The sequence below is a fragment of the Petromyzon marinus genome, chromosome 11 (genome assembly GCF_048934315.1).
Source record: "Petromyzon marinus isolate PM22_M1 ecotype Great Lakes invasive population chromosome 11, UKy_Petmar_22M1.pri1.0, whole genome shotgun sequence".
Taxonomy (NCBI): domain Eukaryota; kingdom Metazoa; phylum Chordata; class Hyperoartia; order Petromyzontiformes; family Petromyzontidae; genus Petromyzon; species Petromyzon marinus.
In genome coordinates, this window is record NC_133677.1 from 3855008 (window position 1) to 3878216 (window position 23209).

The following is a 23209-nucleotide window of genomic DNA, read 5'->3' on the forward strand; positions in this document are numbered from 1 at the left end:
GCACATCTGCCCGTGTGTGTCTCTCCCGTGCCTGTGTGTGCGCCTACTCGTATGTTTTTTTTTCCATTTCTCGTTGGGAAAACTAACGTGACGCAATGTTTACACATTCGTGGTTTCTCGTCAGTGAGATGGCTTAATCGGAGTTGGCGTTTCTGAGCGTTGTTTGGAGTAGTGGCGGTAATTTTGTTCAGAAGTGATGCAAATTCCTCGTCGGAGTTAATACAAATATCCTTTAAGTCGCCCGAGGCTTTGAGCTATCTTCGCAGATAAACAAAAAGAAATCCAGAAATTTAAAAATACCTCTCGTTTCCCCATGAATGGCATAGCCTAAAATAAGCAGCCAGTAACATCATAAATTTAAAATAAACGAATTAATAGATTGTTAATTACACATTACAGTCCTCGAAGAGGTGAACAATACATGTAAAACAGATGTAACAATAACACTGACTTAAAAGTAAAATATACATAAAATAAATTATATTTTGACCTGTGACCCTTCTTCATATGTGCTATGCAGAAGGCCCATTGCCTGAAATTTCAGGGATCAATATAAATATTCCTGCTAAGACAGTTATCGACGAATGTGTTGAGTGTTTTTGTTGTTTGTGCTTGTGCACCAAATGTTATGAGCAATAAGTGTAGTCCGGTGTTTTGCCGTACTCTGCTGGACAGGCCCCATGCGGCTTCGTGAACACGAATCTAGCCCAGCAGCATTTGATCAACAGGGTACACTGCCGACGATGGCATTGAAATTGGGTAATTTGTTCGAAATAGCCATGCAAATCCCCTTTGTACTGGGGTAACGCTATTCATTCCGATATTATGAAGCAACTGGAGCTATACACGTTTAAACAATCTCGATTGATAACTCATTTATTTTTTCGAACTGCTTTTCGCGTTCAGTTTGTTGTCATTCCCCCGCACCTCCGATTAGCGCGGTTGGCTACGTGCGGTGTGAAAGACGTTCAACACACACACATCTTGAGGGAGGCTTGAGTGCGGACGTTGGGGAGTAGAGGGTCCGGCGAGGGCTGTGGACGTGCGTTCCCACTCACGGCGCCGTGCGTCGACGTGCGTCCGCGCGTGCCCATCGCTGATGCCTCCCCCTCCCCCCCTCCGACCACCCCACGTTCGTCTCTCCCCGTTTTCCCCAGAGCTCGGGGTTAAGTAGCCCCGACGTGCAGGCGCTGCGCCTGCGCAATGTGTCGATGGGCGACGGTGGCCAGTACGCCCGTAAGGTCTCCAATTATGTAGGCGAGGCCAGCCAGTCGGCGTGGCTCACAGTCCTCGGCCTGTCGCCAGGTAACGGCTTGGGCCTTCTGCCCCTTCTGCCCTCCGCTGCCCCGGCAGCTGTCCCTGCTGATCCCCTCGGGAAGGCAGGGCTTTCTTCAATTGGTGTTTGTGCTGCAGGGATACTCGCTGGGACTCCTGTGCTTTTTGTCGTTGTCGTCGTTGTCGTCGTTGTTGTTTTGAGCCAGCTCGGAACGAGGCCGAAATGAGCCGGCCTGTTTCGTGCGGGCGGCCTTGTCCCAACGCAGGGGCTTGCGGGAGGTTGCCAGGTGGCTTGCTGCAAGCGCAGGTGGCTTGTGGGGAAAATGCTTTGGCTCTTGTGTGACATGCGGAGGAAGGCTTGGACGCAGGCAGATGGAAAAGTGAGCCGGTGAACAAGCAGCTGCGCAGGATGCAATGCCGCGAGTGCGAGGTGGCCGCTTGAATGAGATGCACGGAATCAGCCGGAACGGCATTAGTGGCATTGATTTTTAATCGATTATTTTCAACGAGTGCATAGATATGCACACACATGTCCGAGGGGGCCCGGTGCAAGCTAAGCTTCGTGTAAATCGTTTAGTGCATTTCCAAGCAATCAACCGGGGAGTGTTGTTTTCTTTGGTTTTGTGGCGATCTCACAGCATTTGGGCAAGAGTGATGAGCGGTCTGTTGTGAAGAATCAGTTCGTTCATCAATTAATAATTAGCCTTCAAAAGAAAATGCCAAAAGGGAGCCGATGCGTGTGCGAGCTCTTGGCCACCGCTCGCTTGCTCTGCTCGTCTTCGTATGCGGCGGCGCTGGATCCTGGCTGCGGGGTTGTTTGCAGTTCCCTTTGTGCTTCTGAGCAACTGCCACGAGATCTCATGACCTCTTGCCCGGCAAGACCAAACAAAGGATTATCTTCCATCTGCAGGATATATCCGCACTTTCATGCCACTAACAGGGCCTCTTAATGGTCACTTAAAAGACCAATTATAATCTTAATCGTTGTTTTTGTGTGTGTGTGTGTGTTAATGTGTGGCACTCGTGGTTTGGCCATATGGCAACGTTAGTGGCTGTTAATATGATCCCAGACAAAGCATTTACACCGTCCCTTTACTTATTTAATTAATTCACTTATCCGCCCTCGGCCATTTGTTCACGAGCGGCACATTTCCACACATGGTCTCGTCTCGCACGTGATCGCGTGGCGCATAGGTGAGTGTGTCGCCAGGCTGTGCATCTGCTGTGGGCACAGCGCCGCAGCCGATTGAAGCTTCGGACCTTTTTGCTCTCTTGGGAGTGGTTGAGGTGGACATTGACCAGTCGCCGTAGTTCCTTTGCAAAAGAAACATCCCCAAATTTTAGTAATGCGCATATTTGAGCCAGCTCCATCGTTCATTGATAAATTCTAAACTTGCAGATTATAAACGTAAACGTCAAGCCACTGCTGGATGAAATCAAATAACCCCCATAACTGTAAAAGTGTCAGTTATGTGGGGGTTGTTTGACCATACTTCACTGCACTTATTAGTGTGCATTGGCAAGGACCCACTTCAGATATCCCTCTCCACTGCCCATGGGTAGCCGTGGCCAGGAATTGAACCAAGCTCGCCGGCTGCGCATCGCGACGCATTAAATTCCGCGCCAATACATCGATTGGCCGGCCGATCGTGGCCAAATCTCCCATTACAGTTTCATTTTATGTTGTTGCTCAAGCGACGAGCACATTAATTGAATTAATAAAAAACACACGTAATGAGCGCGACGAGCACGGATCGCGCGGATGGATCTCCGGAATGCAATCGCCGCTGCGGTTTCGTTAGACGCTCGAAGCCCCCCCCCCCTTGGCGCTGTGCGGTGTCCCCCTCCCCGAAGCCGAACCGCGTCTCGGCGTGCCCGACCTGCTGCGCCGTGCCCGTGCGTGTCCACTCGTGACCGGCGGGCGGCAGCTCCTTCTTTAATCTCGCCCTCTGTTCTTCCTTGTTTTCGTTTCTTAATTTTTTGCCTCCGACTCCCCCCCCCCCTTTGCCAACCCTATCGCCCCCCCCCCACCACCCACATTGTAGACGGCCGGAGTGAACACGACAGACAAAGAGATCGAGGTGCTGTACTTGTGGAATGTCACCTTCGAGGATGCTGGAGAGTACACCTGCCTGGCAGGGAATTCTATCGGGTTCGCCTATCACACTGCTTGGCTAAATGTCGTGCCAGGTACTTTCTGAGCTTTTCTCCACGTGCACCTCGACCCCCCCCCCCCCACCCACCCAGTGTGTGTGTTTTTGGGTTCATTGCGTATACTCCAGGGTTCCCTCAAAGTCCATTTCCTCGCGACCCACAAGGGGTTACGTCATTCTGAGCTTTTTGCCGATGTGCCTACTATTAAACTAAAACGTTGCGGGCGGATGTGCACGTCCGCTCGCACGCGCGCCCGACGATTTGCTAAATCGCGTGCCTCGCATGGCGCGGAGATAGTGGGTTCAAATTAAAGTGAAGACCTTTGTGCTGTGCGTACGTGTGCGTTTCACGTGGTGGTGCGTAACGGCTGAAATTGATCAGCTCCTCGCTAATTCATATGGGACGCGTTTGGAAACCATCAGATACGTGCGGCGTGTAACATTTACATTTGCAATTAAAAGGGAATAATTTGTTGTACTGGAAAAGATGAACCGTGATCCGTAGCAAAGCGTGGATTTCAGAACCACCGTGGGTTCGTCTCGCGTGTTACTTCTGCGTGACTGTGTCTTGTTTCGGTGTCTGGGTCTGCCACCCAACAACGTTATAATCGCACGACTTTGCCGCGTCGTTTGCCAATTTGAAGCGTTGCCAACACTGCTGCTGCTGCTGTTCATCACGGTTGTGATGTTGCTTTTTTTGCGATCCGCTCACTTCATTCGTTTAGTTAACGACAGTTAAAGGTTCGCAAACGGTGACGGTTCCGAAAATATGCGTAGGCGGTGGCGACCCTAATTTATATTTGCGTTTGCAAATTCAAACGGCAAATGAAAACCCCAAAATAATAACATAGAGGGTATCATAAAAAAACATGCACTCGCATACATGTCACGACAGCAAGCCCAAAGTCTACTAGGTTCATTTACATTTTTGTTTGTTTGTTTCGAGTGGTAAATTACTCCAGCAGTGCTATCTACTTGATTATGAGAAAATCTCTTGCCACTACACATGCGGTGAGAAGCGATTGTTCAGGCCCTGCTGCTTCAATCTCAGCCATGACAATTGTTTTGACAAGGCATCATTTGATCCGTAATGATTCACTAAACCCACTGCCGTGCTGGCAGGATGCTCATTAATAATTAACGCATTTTAACCACATTCAAACACTCGAGCGGCTCGGTAGCAAGGGGAATGTGATTTGCCGCATTCTTTGGGTCTTTCGGTAAAGTCACGTAGATAGGTTTAAAGAAAATAACAAAAAAATACTTTTTTGTTATTTTATTTGACCGAAAGACCCAAAGAATATGAATTCCTGCAGTCACGAAAGCTTTAAGTCAAGATTTTATTTGCCACACTTGATAAATGTTCGTGGTGCACAAATTCTACCAGCACAGCAATAATTAACTTAGTGGGGGCAAGGAAAACAACTGCGCTTGTTCCATCTTCTCTGCCTTCCAGTTGTCCGAATTCTGACCCGTTTCTCTAGTGCCAGTCTTGATAAATCGACAGCACAATCGGCCAATCGCATTGCTCCAAACCTGGAATCTGCCGCAAAAATAAGAGGCGATCTGCCGGGGATACTTCCGAAGTTATGCAGGAGCTCTGTGATTAAAATTGACAGCGCGGCGGGAAGCTAGCGCCTGGAGCTGGAGCGATGAATGGACAAATAGCGTCGGGTGTGCACGGAGCGTGCCGGCACGGATTTCCATCTGCGCTGGCCCGGAATGAAGCCTCAACAGTTTCCAAATTCCTCGCTCAGCAAGCCGCCCCTAGGCCACTGATTTTCAAAGAGCTTAAACGGCCAATAGGCAGCTTTTAAAGCCACAGTTTACCGGGCACATTTAGCGCATTGTTGCACACGAGACCCCGGGTCGTGCTCGGCTGGATTCAGAAGCTTTTAAAAACAGCGTGACTGCAGTGTGACTAACGGTGCAAGAGTTTTAACAGATTTGTGTTTGGCTGAAAGGAATACGTTTTGTTTACGTTTGTTTAATTTGTAGGCAGGTAATGATTTAGCACTACCGCTTGCTTCCCGAATTGACGCGATTCGTGGTGGTTCTGATTGGGGGGCACGATTCAACTCTTTATTTAAGTAGAGGTTGCGAATGAATGCACGTTTTGCACGAACCAATTAAATTCAACCTGAAAGATCAAAAGTAATTGGTTCTGATGCACGTGATTGGATGAATTTATCTTGAGCATCGAAATACATTTTTGTCAACGAATCAACGCATCGTTAAATGTTTTTTTTTTACTAAATAACACAATACAAGCTGAAAGTGGAGCTCAACATTGCAGTCTTAAAACACAACTCCCGTGTCAGTTAGTCCCATATTGCAGCTGATGCTACATAAAGCGCCGTCATAGTCCACGCAACCCAATTTCTCTGTTTTGTACAACAGCGAAGTTCATCTGTTCTTTGCTGCCATGGAACAAGCATTTGCAATTGGCAACAAGGCGCAAAATTGTTGCTCGCACATGTGAGCGGATGCCATCCTCCTGTGCTCGCTTGTGTCGATTATCTTTTGCGATTGCTTCACCAGTTAAACGTACTCGGGGTGTGGAACCGCTTGCTTGCTTAAAAATGTAATAAGCTCGCTTGGAGTTTATGTAATGAAACAAATAATAATTATGTTAAAGAGCAGTGGCTTCATGTCAATCGAAATGCGATTGACGTTGATGGTCAACGCGTCCGCGGCTCGTCGATGTGCTGAGCGGCGGCGCTGTGGCTTGCACGAGCGCTTTGGAAGCCGACTTGCGGTCGTTTCGCGTCGCCCTGCGACGTCTTCCTGGGCTGTCCCCCGATTATTCTTCGGCACGATGCCCGACGTTTGGCTCAATTTTGTGCGCCTTATAAATGCCAATTATTATTATTAGCACGTGGAGCTAAGCGTCGGCCATCATGCCGAACGGCACCGTGGTACAACCAGAAAAAACACATCAGAGAGCTACTGTCCGATGTGTTTTGGGAAAGCTGCCTCTTTGGTTTGGTGGAGTGGGACTCAATGCAGACGTACACAACATCACTGACCCTTCTGTGTCCGTGGCCTCACAAGCATCCACCTTGCCTGAGCCATGGCACGGCTGGAGTCTGTGATTGAATCGTGATGTTGCCACTGCGAACTCTACATAGACCCACGGTCTCTCCTGACCCAGCCACCGATGTCAACGCTGTCTATACAACGAAAGCCTCTGAAACTCTGCACGAGACTGAATAACCAGATGGCCTTGTTGTTGTGACCTTGGGCATCCAAACACACATTTGTGCTGCAAGCGGCTGTGAATACTTACACATTAAAATGCAATCATATGTATTAAAAAGAATCCCACATCCGCTCCCTTCCCTACACAAGCCACGGTGAAGGAGTTGAGGGACAGCGGCTCACTGGACCCCATGTACACGGAGATCGGCATCTACTGCACCGGCGCACTGCTGCTGTGCCTCATGCTCGCCGTGATGCTGCTCTACCGCTGGAGGCACGCGGCCACCAAGAGCCTCCCCGAGCCCAAACTCTGCAAGCTCTCCAAGGGCGTTCCGCTCAAGCAGCAGGTGTGTACAGGCCCAGAGTTGGGTCATCGCAGCGGGCTTCTAGTGTTGACGGGCCCAGGGCCGGGTCATCACAGGGGGCTTCTGGTGTGCACGGGCCCAGGGCCGGGTCATTACAGGGGGCTTCTGGTGTGCACGGGCCCAGGGCCGGGTCATCATAGGGGCCTTCTGGTGTGCACGGGCCCAGGGCCGGGTCATTGCAGGGAGCTTCTGGTGTGCACGGGCCCAGGGCCGGGTCATTGCAGGGAGCCTTCTGGGGCTGCGACCAGTGCTCTCGGAGATTTGGAGGGGAAGGGCGGCCCCCCCCCCAAAAAAAACTATCAATGCTGCTTTATAATCGGGGGGCAGGGGAGTGGGAGGTGGGGCAGGCTGGGGCCGTAGGTTCCGCTCCCCGCATGCACGCCGTCTCGGGTCTCGCGCGACCGCGTGTCCGTCGTGTGCACTCCGGCGCAGGTGTCCATCGACTCGAGCTCGTCGCTGACGTCGCACACGCCGCTCGTGCGCATCACGCGCTGCTCCTCCAGTGACGGCGGGGGGCTGCCCGGGGTCTCCGAGTACGAGCTGCCGGAGGACCCCCGCTGGGAGTTTCCGCGCGACAGGTGTTTTGCCATTTCACAGCAACATCAATAACGTTGGGAAAGTGGTGTAGCCGTTAAGCAGAGGTCGGCGCGCCGTGCTACTTTGCACGTCGGTGACGTGGCTCAGCCGTAGCGCATTCGCCACCGGTTGCAGAGGTTCACGGCTTGCATCAAAGTGGCCGCCCCGGTTAATACTGTGTAAGCATGAAAAACACGCTCCGTCTGCTTTGCAGTGGATGTTTAAGATCCCGTGGATGTCGCTCGAAAGAGCAGGCTATTGTGTGCCGGGCGTCAACGTCCACATTTTTACAAACTCTCAGCAAAATACTCAGTTGGAATATACGTAGCAATCAACTCCGACTCGCGCCATATGCTGGGAGCTTCTTCAGAAACTGTTGGAGCTCAGGACATGAATATTCAGTTCCTGAAGAAGCTCGTGAAGTAAAATGTCGGACATCATGCCAAACAACAGACAATACCGCGGAGACCTACGCGGCAGTATAAGTGGTCCTTGAACCCTCCTATGTCATTCGACTTGTATAGAATGCATTGCATTAAAGGAGGAACTTACAGGGTGCTTCAAAAAAATTAACACTTCCGATAATTTGCAACAATTCTACAAACAATGTGCCTCCGGGCTCTGGAGACCACCTGGGGACAATGATGGCGAGCAAGTGGAGACTCTTTGACTTTTTGAAGCTGTTAACATACTAGTGTTATCATGTTACAGTGTAGTATTATCCATTTTCTTTTCAATTAAAAACGATCGTCCCATGTAAGTGTTAACATTTATTTGAAACACCGTTTACGTATATAAAACAACAAAGCACCCCCGTATAGACTGTTGGGGCAAGTGCTGTTAGCGAGCACCTTTCAAGGCCAGCACGGCACACGAGGGGGTGGGTGGCCAACACCACGCCCGGCCGCTTTTGTCTCCCCAGTGGCAATGTTTTACACACCGCACCAGGTACTCATTTTGAGGATGAGTCGACCTTGGGTACGCCCAGGACCGGTTCAGATAATCGTAACTAGTGTTGCCCGTGAGCAAGAATCGAACCCAGGTCGCTAGGTTCATAGATCAGCGCGCGAACCAGTAAACTACCACTCCCCACTATATATACACACACATGAATTGCAAACAGATCAATAACCGAGAGTATCAAATGTGCAGAAGGTTGTTACTAATACGCTTCCTGCTATTCCGCCCACCCACCCACCCACCTTCTGCTGCTCTCCCCGCTGTCCCACGCCCTGACCACGGCTGCGTCGGTGCTCAGGCTGACTCTGGGAAAGCCCCTGGGCGAAGGCTGCTTCGGACAGGTGGTGATGGCCGATGGGCTCGGAGTTGACAAGGAGAAGCCAAACAAGCCGGCCACTGTGGCCGTCAAGATGCTCAAGGGTGGGTGTCGTGTGGTGCGGTGGAGTGGGTGTCGTGTGATGTGGTGTGGTTGGGGCGTACGGCGCAGTGTCAGTCTGTAAACGTCGTTGTGCCCTCGCGTGCGGTCGGGCTGGCGGCGGGATGCTCTGTCCGTTTTCCCGATCGATCAGCAGCGAGTCTGATGGACGGATGTTCTAAAGTGCAGGTGTGTTTATTGTAGCTATTGGCAAGTAGTTGATATTTAAAACCTCGGTTGTGTTCATACAAACCAGCCAGCATTAATCCATAGCCCGTTTTGGAAACTGATCTCATCTGCTGGCAAGCGTGGTGTGTTCACACAGTGATTTTTTTTGGGACAAATTAAGTAAACCTTCAGACGGCATCGCGTATAATTACAAGTAGCATATCGGAGTGGACCAGTGCATCGCAGGAGAGTCACTCTTAAACATATCGTGGGGTTTCTAGGATTGCGGAACATATCGTTTGGGGAGGGAAGGAGTAGTTGCTCGGAGGTCACAGCAGCACCCTCAGATCTGGACTCGGGTTCGCAGAGTGTTCCGCGTGAACCCAGCCGCAATCGAGGTACGAAAGCAGACTCGCAAAAAAGAAACGCTGTGCGCACAGCCTCGAGCTGGCAAAACACAGGACAGCGGCAGGGCGTTGAGGGATGGACAGAAGGCAGGAAAAAAACATACGGTGGGGATTTAGAGCTTGTTCCGTCTGGACACAGCCCCGGGCCGCGGCATTGTTGGTGGTAGCAGCGCAAGAGGTAATGAGCTGAAAATGAGGGTTTTTTTTCCTTCCCCGGGTGTGCGGAGAAGAGAGGCCGGCAGAGAGAGAGGGTAATTATGGGTAATGAGGGGTTGCGGGGGCGGTGGACCCGCCGGTGAAAATCGCATTTGTTCCTTTTGTCTTCCCGAAGGGCGGCGGTGTAATGCTGTAATTTCCGAAAGCCTCTTCGGCAACAGAGCCCGCTTAGCACTCGTGTAATGACCTCTGATTAAACGTTTTCTTCTGGAGCGATGAGAGTGCCACTATTTTGGGTGCAGCGGCGGGGTTCAGGCCGGGTGATGGCGGTTGATGGACTCGTTGGCCAATTTGCCGTCACGTTTCTATTTTAGTAATTGACTCCCATCCCGTCAGGGTGAACGGCGAGCGATCTCGTTGGCTTTGCCCGCTGTTTTGCCGCACGTAATTTTTCCCAAACATTTAGCACCGCAGTGCAGCTTGCCTTTTTAATGAAGCACAGCTGTAAGTCAAGCTCAATTGGACATTTGATTTTACAGGAAAAAGCATACTTAAGCATTCCGCGTCTGTGTTTAGCAATGAAACCCTCAAAACGAAAATGAACAATGCATTATTCTCGGTATAATTATGCAAAATACAATTAAATAACAAAAAATACATATATTACATAGAGAATGTCATTACAACTATTTTTCGACAAGGAGTTAAAAACAATCCCTAACTTTTATAATCACCCTAATATATTGTTGGTAGTTTTGTACTCATTGTCAAGCACAGTTATAGATGACAGTAAGTAATTGTTGGTTGTGATTTAATCTTAATTGAACAACAGCTCTGTATTCTTATGCACGTTATACAGTGCATGTGTCGCTGGCATAACAGATAACTTTTAATCGATTAAGCAATGCATCGTTGAATACCGAACCCACGAGGCCTTGCCTAGATTTCTCTCTGTGCCATACTTGGGTACATTTAACCGCGAGGCTTCGGCCGGTCGCGACGGCGTCATTGAAATGAGAAATGTTGTTGATCCCCGCGTGGCTGCAAATTCTAACGAGAACGTGCGCTCTGCGTTGCAGACGATGCCACGGACAAGGAGCTCTCGGATCTGGTGTCCGAGATGGAGGTGATGAAGATGATAGGAAAGCACAAAAACATCATCAACCTTCTGGGAGCCTGCACCCAGGATGGTGCGTGGCGGCGTCATCGCGGGCAACTTGCCAACGAGAATTCAGAGCAACAGTGCGCCGCTGTCAGTGTTGTGGTTGTAGCGAGGCCAATGCATTTGTTTTAAGTGGTTTGTTACATGTGGCTAAAGCTCTTCTCCGTTAATTATATCTCATCTGCTGGCATTGCAAGAAAATAAATCCCAGGACCCGTGTTGTCTGCTATCAATGATCGTGGATATCAGGAAATGGTAACGATAAAAGAGCTCGTTTTGATGAAGGATAAAGGGCTCAAAGTTAAGAGCTGGCCACGCGGCACATTTGTTAAGAGCACACAGCTCAATTGTAACATCCTCTTCGGGCATTGGGTCAGCCCCATCATCCATTTGTGGATCAATACAATGAGTACCTGTAGGAAGTCCTCAGTGGCTGTTCTATGCTATGACTCACTCCCACTATAAGCATGCGGAATTCATACCCACAGGCTCCTGACCTTGTAATAACTCGGTTTATTTGTTATTTTTATTACTGTAATTAGAAAATTATGCTGCGGCGGTGAAACGGTTAGCGCACTGGACTTTCAATATAGAGATCGATTTATCTATTCCAGTGTTCTTCATTGCAAGGCCAGCACGGACCACTGGCGGCCACTGGCGGCCTTTAATGCGGCCCCCGAATATACACAAATGTGAAAAAACCCCCATCGTGCTGTCAAACCCAATAGTTTCAAATGCGTGGCGGCACTCACACTGACGTCTTATCGGCGAAAGTGGCACCCCCCTCTGAAAATGCGTGAAGAACGCTGATCTATTCGATCTCCTGGCGGCGAGAGAATTAAAGCAACGGTGCGGGTTTCTAAAATACTCCTGCCCCTGTGCACTCCAGCGGTATGAACGCAATACACCACAGTTAGCCGATGGGCAGGTCGCTTGTGATGGGGTGGGTACTCTCACCTCGTACAAGACGTCCGGCCAGCTTGACAGCGCCTAGCCCTTCCGCCAGTAGTGATGTGAGCGAGCAATTGCAGGGCTGCACCTTTCACCCTTTTGTTTCACGGTTTAAAAAGAGCGGCATATGACAAGCAGGGGACCGAGAGTGACACGAACAACCCCCCACCCCCGCTCGTTTTCTGCGTGCCGGTGCTGCGGTGCAGGACCCCTGTACGTGATTGTGGAGTACGCTTCCAAAGGGAACCTGCGGGAGTACCTGCGGGCGCGCCGACCCCCGGGCGTCGGCTACTCGTTCGACCCGATCGGCTACAGCGATCCGAGCGAGCAGCTCACCTTCAAGGACCTCGTGTCGTGCGCGTACCAGGTGGCGCGCGGCATGGAGTACCTCGCCTCCAAGAAGGTGCCCCCCCCCACCCTAACTCCGCACTGCCCCTCCCCCCGCCGCCGCCTTCGCTCTGCCCCTCTCGACGCCGTGCACCACATCGTCCGTTGTAGTCACGTTTCCCACGTGTTGACTTGCTGACGCGGTGGCGAGATGCTCTATATTTAGAAACACGCATTTAGGGTATTTGGCTGCTTTCAATTTTCCAAATGAGGGCCAGGTCGCTTCTGATAAAGAGCTACATAGCTCGGTGTGCCGTACCTCGTAAAAAATACAAAAAATAACAATAATAATAATCAACACTGGATGAGGGCCTCTGCCGTACCGTGTGGGCATCGGGGTGAGTCTATCATACTTCAGCTCTGGTCAGTATGGGTTGGTGACATTGGGGAACGTTGACGTTGGAGTGTTCAAGCACAGTACAACAAATTTATTTTGTTTGCGCCGCCCTTCCGATGCCCACAAACGTAGCACAGCGCGACAGATACCCGTGACAACCTGCCGTGCATGGCGGTCGCCCATCCAAGTACTATCCAGGCTCGACTCTGCTAAATTTCCGAAATCTAATGAGGTTTAGATGCATTTTGGGTGTCTTTTGCTCTAGGCACAGAGCAAATGAACACGTGGAAAAAATACATTACGACTCCCATCACGTACAAACGCTGCCTAGTAAAATTTAGCATGGCTAAGGAACATTACTCACTCAGTGGCAGAGCGGTGGTGCAAAATTGCTGCCCCTACTGTTTGATGCAGAGACAACTCTGTGATCTCCGCTTCTGTGAGCCGTTTCGCTTACACCAAGGATTGCAACCGCTCTGCCGCAGATTTCAGTTGATGCTTCGTCTCGCGACATAATGCCGCGAGCACAATCTGGATAAAATTTTGTAAAATGTAAAAAAAAGCCAAGAAGGAAAACAATGTTTCGCGTGGTATTGCCCTCAAACTCAGACATATGATATGGTGCACCTTTTTCCATTCATATGCAAATTAACCGACTACACACTGTGTCGACCTGATGGTAATCGAGAAAACATGTGGACTGGGGTTAGAGACACACTCCCCTAAATTATGTGAACTCCACTGTCTGCCTGTTTTGTCCCTCAGCAGAATGTGTGTTTAGAAGCCACTGAATTTCTCTACATCCCATGGGCATGCGCATTCAATCGTGAAAAATGTTTTTTTTAGCTCAGTGTTTGTGGATTATTCTTCCCTTGGAACTGAAAAAAAAACCCGACTCCTTTTCTGCCTTTTGAAAGGGCCCGGCCAAAATGTCAAATGAATTGCTCTCTGAGGCCTCTTCCCCTGGCTCTTTCTAAGGCACTCTTGGATCTAAAGCACAGGAAAAATTGTGCCACCTGCCCAACCCCCCCCCCCCACACTTCTATATAGGACCCTGCAGAGTCCAGTCGCATTACACTTGCGAGAGCAGGAGAGGGCACACCGTTGCCTTGCTGGCAAGCGCAGAGTTGTCTTGCTCGCAAGCGCACGGTTCTCTTGCGCCCGGGCGCCTCCCCGAGACTAAAACTCCGTCTCCTCGTGTCCGCCAGTGCATCCACCGCGATCTGGCGGCACGCAACGTCCTGGTCACCGAGGACAACGTCATGAAGATCGCAGACTTCGGCCTGGCCCGCGACGTGCACAACATCGACTACTACAAGAAGACCACCAACGTGAGTGGCGCCAACACTCGGTCAAACGTCGCTTGAATTCGGACGATGGCTGTACAGCCACGGATTATTGAATCCATGTGTGTGGGGGGAGCTTCGAGATTTTAATTCTGCGCTACGTATTGGTTTTCTCTGGGTACTCTGCTTATCGTCAATATGACAAAGACAGAGTATTCATGGAATTAGCAAATAATCCTGATGTTGGACCCTTCTGAAAACGAGTGTTGAAATTAGGTGAGGCTTTACTGGATAAATAGTGAGTTCGTTTTTGTATTTGTATTTCCAAATTCAGGTCTAATTTATCAAAGATGATGTGCAGATCCACTCCATTGAATGGAGGTCTGAGGGCAATAAGTAAAACGAATTTTCAAAGTACATGACAAATATTGTGTAAGGTTAATGAAACCAAACAAATTGAGGGTATTAATTTTGGCTACACTCACTCGCTCTGTTGGCTCTGGATCTTGTCTTTGGAGCGCTGTGTATTTTAAAATTCAAAGTACCAAAACATTTAATTAAATCACCACATTTTATATACACTTACAAATGAGAGTTCAAACGGTGCGACATTTCTTACAAATATGTGGAGCTTTCTTTTTTTAGTTAAACAAATAAACCCCCCCTCCCCCTCGGAATTAATGAATGCCCAACACTGCAGGCAAAAACTGTTGAATTTCAATTTAAAGCGCCCCGTGTTGTATTTTTGTAGATTTTTTTTTCGACAACCCCTTCTCCCACGTCTTTTGAATTAACGTACGCGCGGATTCCAGAGGAATAATATGCCTTCTGTTTCCCGGTGCTGGCAGGGTCGACTGCCCGTCAAGTGGATGGCGCCCGAAGCACTGTTTGACAGGGTGTACACCCACCAGTGCGACGTGTAAGTTACCGCACGCGTGCGCGCGATCGCAAGCGCCGGCCGGCCGGCCGGCTGGCTCACGCGGCCCGCCAATGCACAGCCAGTCACTGCGCACTCGCAGCCACAATTACAGACCTTACGGAGGCCACCTGCACCGACGATGCGTCTCGGCTAAAGGAGACCGAGAACCAGCCTTTTTGTATTAGGCAATTAACCAATTAATTTTACAGTATTTTGAAACAAAATAAAGAAGCAGACACGATGCCTACTCCCCCCATATTGGTCTTTCCACATGTAATTTTACACATCGCATAGGCCACATGGCCTTTTGGGAGTGCATATTTTCAAAATTATACAATAAAAAAACTGTGGACCGGGTTCAACGCTCAGTGTGTCACTCTTTGGTCTGTATTATAAAACAGCTTTTTGTTACGGCCAAGTTTTCACTGAATAATTTCCGGGTCACTGGTGAACCAGGAGGTGGCACGTGATGAGTAGCCGCAGCCATAGCGGGAAATTTGTCAGGGTCAAGGACAGGTCAGAGATAAAATAATTTATTTTTATTTCAGGAATCAAATTCACTCCGGTAAACTTAGTAAGAGTAGACTGATCTCAACTTCTTAGCCGACTAATCTCATTCATGACAATCGTATAAAACACCGCAGAAAACCAGTCGGCTGGAAACCGATCTTTCTCTAACGTTATTCATTTTATTATTTGACCGAATAATTTAATGCAACAAAATGCTTTCCAGCGCATGAAAAAAAAGAATCAATGGAATGCGGGGGGTGGATGACTGTTTGTTGGGGAAAGGACGGTGGTGCAGGAACGGAGGGCCAGAGTAGTGTCGGCTTTGGAGGAAAATGTGAGAGTGAGCTCTGTGTGTAGGGAGGATCTGGTTCGAATTCCCCTGCAACAGCAGCAGCAGCAGCTGTATCCTTGGAGAGGGATTGCATGGCAATGCTCTGGAATATATTTTTTATAAATATATATTGTAATTTAATCGCCACTCAAATCCAACTTTGCTGAAACTGCTGGACTCAATTGTATGTTTTCTAGCTCATGATGCGAGGATTGGGAATGGTTTTATATAAAACTGGTGCCCACGGGTGAACAACGCATCTTGATATGATATTCTTAATGTTAGACTGCATGCACTAAGCCTATAACAATTAACTCTCCTTCGCGATTTGATAAATTATCACAATTTTAGGTCATGATTTTATTTATAAACCTAAGGGTTGTTTTCTTCTCAGAGTGGAGAATGTTGCTGCCTCTAGTGGCAATAGGGGTAAAGCCAAGTGAACCCATTATATGGAAGACAATATAAAATAATAGATTTCTATACACACAATTGGATGTGTGTAACATGAGCATAAGAATTAACATTGATGAACCTACACAATTTACCACCAATGTGATAAACATGCAAATTTCGATGGCACCCCAAATATACACCAAGCTGATCGCAACCGACGGTGGAGTTTAGAACGGACGATGACCCTGGCCAAGGTCGATGTTGAGATAGGGCCCAGGACGAGCGGCTGTTTGGCCATGTTGCGGTGGTGGCACATCGACGGTGCTCTCGCGTGGGTGCTTGCAGATGGTCGTTTGGAGTTCTTCTGTGGGAGATCTTCACTCTGGGTGGCTCCCCATACCCCGGCATCCCAGTGGAAGAGCTCTTCAAGCTCCTCAAGGAAGGACACCGCATGGACAAGCCCAGCAACTGCCCCAACGAGCTGTACGTTGACGCTTGCACAGGCGGACGAATGAGTGGGAGTGCGCGGTGGTGTAGCGGTGAGCGCTACGCTGCGCTATGAACCCGGCGACCCGGGTTCGATTCCCGCTCACGGCCAACACCCAGTGACGATTATCTGAACCGGTTCTGGGCCTCTCCTAGGTCGACTCAGCCTCAAATGAGTACCTGGTGCGGTGTATAAACATCGCCACTGGGGAGACAAAGGCGGTCGAACATGGTGCTGGCCACCCACCCCCACCGTTGCGGCCTTCATAGGTGCTCACTAACAGCACTTGCCCCTACAGTCTGTTAAGGCTATACGGGGGGGTCTTTGTCTTTGTATGCAACACAATGCAATAATACAACACGTAACATGTGGCCAAATCCTCGGATCTGGTTGAAATCGCCGTGACAACTGATTATAATCTCAGTGCAGGGGGAATATTTGCCCGTTCATCTACAGGGAGCTCGATTGTGCGCCATGACACGAGCTTAAGCGTGCGGTGTGCGTGCGTGTCTGCTGCAGGTATATGATCATGCAGATGTGCTGGGCAGCCTCCCCATCGCAGAGGCCCACCTTCAAGCAGCTGGTGGAGAGCATGGACAGGATCCTCACACTCAGCTCGCAGGAGGTACTTGGGATTACGCAATTATGTGCGGCGAGATGCAGTCACACAATGCTGTTGCAGTGACAGCACCGCCCGCGGTTCACATTGAATAAAGATTAAGAGATTGGGCCAGGCTACAGTGCCTTGTAAGCCACAACACAATTGAAATGTAGAAGCTACCATTATCAACCACTTACAACAGGGGGATTGATCATGGCTGATGATGACAGTGTCTAAATTTCACCGCATCTCAAGATGCTGTCCAGAAACAGTGGGCACTTTTATTTTTTATTGGCAGTCATAGGCAGAGAAAACAAAACGAAAGCGTTGAGTCTGCACTTTGAACAGGGCCCACGGGCAGCAGAGGAGAACGAGGGGCCTCTCAATGCGCGATGGTTGACTGGGGGCTTCGATAAAAAATATTGGTTTTGCTGGATTGGAAAGTGCGTGCTGGGTCGTAGAGTGTTGACACATAATGTGGACAGGTTGACGGGGGCGAATCCATGGAGAATCTTGTGGATGGTCACCGCGATCTTAAAATTGGTTAGATCAGGTGCCGGTGTAGCGATCGGAGTATCGGAGTGACGTGGTCCCGTTTACGGGCACGGGTGAGATGTCAGGCAGCGGCCATTTCGCGATCATCCGCAGCTTGGAGATGAGGCATTTGGAGAGGCTGCAGAACAGAGAGTTGTGATTGTCGGGTCACAATTATGACAAGTACACGGATGAGTATCTCAGGAGTTAGTTGGGGCTCAGGTAAACAATGGGCGCGAGAGACGTCGCCCATGTGGACGCCGCTAAAACATCGCGTTGTCTCGCCTGCCACCTCGTGACAGGAGTACCTGGACCTGTGTGCCCCACTGGAGCAGTACTCCCCCAGCTTCGCGGACTCCAACAGCACGTGCTCCTCCGGGGACGACTCGGTGTTCGGCCACGAGTCCGTTCCGCCCGTGCTCATCGGCCCTCCGCTTCCACCCCCGAAACCGGCGCAGCCCGAGGAGGGCTTCACTCAGGAGCTGCCGCTCGCCGAGCCAAACCCGCCGCGCCAGCCGCCCCAGCGGACGTAACTCCGTCAGGCGGGGCGGGGCGGGGGGGGGGGAGTGCGCTGGCAGTGCTGCCTGGGTTCGGTTTGGTCGTGCGACCTCGTTTGCCCTGGGTGCCCACGTGCACCAACATGGGCCCAAAACGGCCCCACTGGGGCTGGTATGTTCACGAGGACCCTGTGGACCATGTGCCACGTTGCCCCTGTGTAGGCCCTGTGTCTCACCCACGCTGATCCGGTCCAGATGAATTGTGTCCAGCAGCTGTAAGCTTAACTGTTCTTTCTAACCGATGATGGTGATTTACCCTCGGTTGAACGTTTCATCCGAATTTTATAAACTTAAACCACGCTCCTTACGTCTCGTGTAAATTTGGATTTAGATCTTCTAAATTCTGCGCGTTTGACAACTTTCCAACATACTTTCGTATAATTGAGTAATGCTACCTTGAAGCTTAAACGTTAATACGTAATACGTACCTTTCTTTAAGCCTATGAATTATTTTTGCTGCTACTGCAGATGGTGATATATGCTGGTGTATTGTTTTTTTTTGGTAAGCAATCATGCACGAGGACTGTGGGAGTGCCACTTCTTTTTAAGTTATGTTGTGAAGACATTGGCGCCATTTGAAGATGCCTCCTACTGCTCGAAACGGTCGCGACTTGGACTTGAATGAACTTTGCTCGAGGAAAAAAATAACGAAACCCAGTCAACGTCTCGGGTTAAAGACATTGCAGATGGGCGTCAAAAGTCAACCCCTTCACACTTGAGCGTGGGCTGTCCGTGCCCACTAGGACAAGAGAACAATACCCGTGAGACCTTGGAGGCAATGATGATGGACCGTGAATACAATGACACCTGCTTTGGGACCGTCTTTCCTCACACATTGGGAATTTTTTTCTCCCGTCCGAAAAAGATGTTTGTGTGTAACCTACTGAAAACTGTTGGTACAGCACATTTTGAAGCTGGGGATAGCGGATTTTTTTTTTAAATGCGGTCTACATGGTACGAAGAGGAATCGCCTTTCATGTAAATGTATAAATAGTTATATGTATATTTTATAATATTAATAATATTGATAATACTGTAATAATAGTAATTTTGTACTAAACAGTAATTACAGGTGCATTTTAGCATGTATATTAATAAAAAATATATATAGATTATTTTAATACAGAGGGCCTGAAAGCCATTTCTGTTTTTTTGTTTTTTGTTTTCAGGAGTACAACAACAGATAAGAATGTACGCAGTGCTGTAATGCATCAGACTGGTCTGGCAGCTCAGAAAGATAAACGATAGAAAAACGGTTGTTTAGCCAGTAACACTTATTCTCTCCTTTATTCATAAAAAAAAAAACATCAGGGGACTTTCTGAAGAAGGAAAACAAAGTTTAATATATGCCATTGTCTATAGACAAAACCTGAAAAGCTACACTTTGCTGTACGGTTTTATATAAACATTGAAAAAAAAATATTAAGAATCGACACTAACAGTATTGTTTTCTTTTACTAATGTTTATACTTATTGTGTATGTACATTCCAAGCATTTCGCATGCGTCGTAAAAACAAAAGCAAGTTAAATGTCATATAAGATTGTGCCTAAGACCGTGGCGGCTCCTCAATAGGGATTGTAGTGTTCAGACAAATCTCCAGTCGCGCGCCCTGCGCCCACGACTCATCATCTTTCGCAGGGAGGTTCAGGTATGATCTGTATGTACGTTTGTTGAACTTCTTTCACACCGCACGTAGCCAACCGTGCCAGTCGGCCAGGTGCGGAAGGACAACAAAACGGAAACACAAAAAGCGGTTCTAACGAAGTGAGTTTTAAATCTAGATTTCAAAGTGCACAGCTCTCTCTCTGTGTGTGTGCATTCCCAATATCTCACTCGATGTGTCAATTGATGTCTAAAGTAAGCAAGCCTGGGAGGCACTGGTGCCCCCCCCCCTCGCCCCACGAGAACCGGTGCGCGGCAGCCAATAGATTGGCAGCCTTGGGTGGAGGCCCCGCCCAAAACCGTTCTAGCCCCACCCACAATCGTTCTAGCCCCACCCATAACCGCTGTAGCCCCGCCCATAACCGTTCTAGCCCCACCCATAACCGTTGTAACCCCACTCAGCTCATCTTTGCACCGCCTCCCCTAAAGACACATGGTGACAGCGACGGTGAAGGCCAACGGTGGTTAATGATGACTGATGATTGGACATAATGAGTGATGATGGAAAATTATGCTGAAGATATTGTTGATAACGATAGTCGTGATGATGATGATGGTGGTTATGATTAAGATTAATGAGGATTGGGGATGAGAGGATGGCATGATGGCATGCTTCCAGGCCCCCAGACATTCCCTCTAACCCTGCGTCAAATGCCGAACACCCCCAAAACATTTGAGCACAACCCGCCACTGGCCTGACATCTAATTTATTGATAGTTTTTAATAAAATGTTATAAATAACAATTGTGCGCGCGTCTGTTTGTTGTTGTTTAAGGACACACCGAATGTTTCCGCAACAAATGTGCGTGCGAACAGAGCTCCCTGCCACATTCACCACATCGGCATCACCGACTAGATGACAAAGCATTAGAAAAGCAGCATCTTGAGGATGCGAACTTTGCTTAAAATTAACTTTTCTGCACGTAGCGGTGGGTGACGATTGCATCGGCTTGGCGGGTATTACGTTCTCTGAAATGAGCTTCACACCCACTCAGTGTTGGAATCCCACCCGTCTAACGCAATCTGACATCTTCACTTTGCCGGCCCACTCGTGGCTCTGCTTTCATCCTCTCTAGCGAGTATCCGTGGGGACGTCGCATCACAGAAGCTGTTTTTGGAAATCCTCCAGCTTCTGCCATAGTACGTCGATGCCGCGAACACCAACGTTGGTTCGGCTCGCTTGTACCCCAAAAAGCCACCGCGGTGCACGTGTTTCTCCGCTGCGTTGATCGTACAGTCGCCCTTCCCCAGCTGCGAGGACACCACTGCTCGCGCATGCTGTTCTTGAAAGCAGATTTTTTTTTCAAGCGGGAAGTGTGGCTTGTTTTTATAAAACAATAACCCCTTTTATCGCGAGGGCCATAGCATTTTTTGTGTTTATTTTGCCACGACGCAGGGCTTGTTAATATTGGCCGATGCTGGAATGTATGCGGAGGAAGTATTTAAAGAGATGCCTTTACCAACACTCCCTCATCCCCCTCCCCCTCCCTCCAAAGCCAGTCACAGATTTCCTGAATCTGATATCCATTCTTTCCTCCACCCCATGACCTCTCAATAGTGTTTTTTGTTTTTTTTGTTCCTCAACAGCCTCTGTAATGTCACCGAAACGTGCAGATCATGTAAACAGAGAAGGTGACATGCTACATCCTGCTGCTGCTGCAGTGTTTGCATAAACAAATGATATTATTATTTACCCAGGGAATTCTCATTGAGTCTCAAGACCATTTTTCAAAAGGGCCCTGCATTGAGACAGTTGGCCAACTCCATTGATGAGCAGCTTCATGTGGGAGGGAACCATAGTATTCAGAAGGAAAAATAAACCCACGCATACGAGTAAATAAAACGCAAATCTGCGCACGGATAGATTCAAACCACAAGACGTACCAAATACATGCAATGTGTGAACTGAGCCTATGGATTGAAATGCCATCTCCTGACCACCTCGCAACCCCGAGCCTCATGCCTACAAAATCAGGATGTTCCAGGTAGTCTCCCAAGCGATAATAATCAGGCTCAGCTCTGCTTAGCTTGTGATGTCTGTTCAAATCTGGAACCTTTATGATGATCTGGCCTTAAGCAAATGAGCCTCATAGCCCAAGGGGAGGCTGGAATCTTTCTAATCCCAAGAGGCTTAAAAGTGTTCATGCCCCATAGTTGTGAAACTAACATGATTTGTTTTCATTCCTTCATTCAAATGCCAAACAATATATATACAAGCTTTGAGTACGTATGTATCAGGGCAATAAAAAAGTACAGGAAATTTGCTACCAATATAATAATGCACCTCAATCATAGATTAACAGACACACTCACACTTGCTCCATTATACTATGAGATGATATATACTTTACAGCCCTTTGTCAATCCACTGCTGGATGAAGGCCTCCCCACGTCATGTCAGTCATGGGAATTGTGCGATCATGCTTCACCACACTGGTCAGTAGTTCGAGTTTGTGAAGAGGCGGCACCCAGGACTGGTTCCGATATCATTCCTCACTAATTTAGCTCTCGCCCGGAAATCGAAATCTGGTCGGCAGGTTCCTAGCGCAAATGCGCTCACCGCCGTTACACCACTCTAACACATTTCTATAGTTCCTCATGTACGTGTACTTTTTAACACACTGTTCTAATCAAATGTTCACCTCTCCCTAAATGTTTGTTAGCAGTGCCTTAATCCACTGGGCCACAGCTCCCACCCCGAGATTTAATCGTGGAGGTGTAAAACGCCTGTGTGTTGAGGCAAGTGTTAAAAGTGGCCTTTTTGAAGCAACTTCAAAGCAGCAGAACGAAGGAGAGGGAACCACAGAGGGCAGCTCGCACACGCGAAGTGACGAACACAAATGTTTTATTTTTTAACTGAAGACAAACATGAATAGGAGCTGGTTACTTGAGACCAAAAAGCGGCCGACGAAGGTGGAACTGCTATATAAATCATATGTGGAATGCTTTAGGAAAATAATAATATAAAGTTTTGGGCCAACTTTTATGGCGTTTAAATGTTACCTATATTAGACCATTCAGACACTGGCCATGCCTGTCTGACATGGCAGCCTGGAGCAGTCAGAGTAGGCCGTTATGTACCCACAAAATTGGCAACATTGGTATGGAAATTTGCGTGCAATTATTCAACTTTTCCCCATTAAAGAGCACAGTGTCGCCTTTCACGAGACCTGCACGTAGCTCAAAGGCGTTCCCCTCTTTAATAAAGACATGTACGTTTCATCCAAAGAAATGAACGTATGAAATTATAATTGAAAACACGTAAATAATGTAATAATAGATTAGCAGTGTAGAATTATGCCCCGGAGGTTACACACACGAGACTGACTAGAGCGCGCCCTATACCTGTCTTCCGCGGTTTCTCAATGGGGAGCATGAACGGCTGCGCGATCCTGCACGCAACATCACTTG

At 48.7% G+C, this 23209-nt stretch overlaps 1 protein-coding gene across 2 annotated transcripts in view; it reads left to right on the forward strand.

Moving 5' to 3' along the window:
- The window catches only part of FGFR2 (fibroblast growth factor receptor 2), a 63698-nt gene extending 43156 nt beyond the window's left edge, over nt 1-20542 (forward strand). For both annotated transcript variants that reach the window (XM_032952317.2, XM_032952319.2), the window contains exons 6-16: nt 3321-3465; nt 6780-6976; nt 7427-7572; nt 8829-8950; nt 10756-10866; nt 11996-12192; nt 13722-13844; nt 14648-14718; nt 16301-16438; nt 16962-17067; nt 17880-20542. In XM_032952317.2, coding sequence (XP_032808208.1) covers nt 3321-3465; nt 6780-6976; nt 7427-7572; nt 8829-8950; nt 10756-10866; nt 11996-12192; nt 13722-13844; nt 14648-14718; nt 16301-16438; nt 16962-17067; nt 17880-18110 — 1587 coding nt within the window. In that variant the 3' untranslated portion in view covers nt 18111-20542. The remainder of the gene's footprint in view (nt 1-3320; nt 3466-6779; nt 6977-7426; nt 7573-8828; nt 8951-10755; nt 10867-11995; nt 12193-13721; nt 13845-14647; nt 14719-16300; nt 16439-16961; nt 17068-17879) is intronic.
- The last annotated feature ends 2667 nt before the right edge of the window (nt 20543-23209 follow it).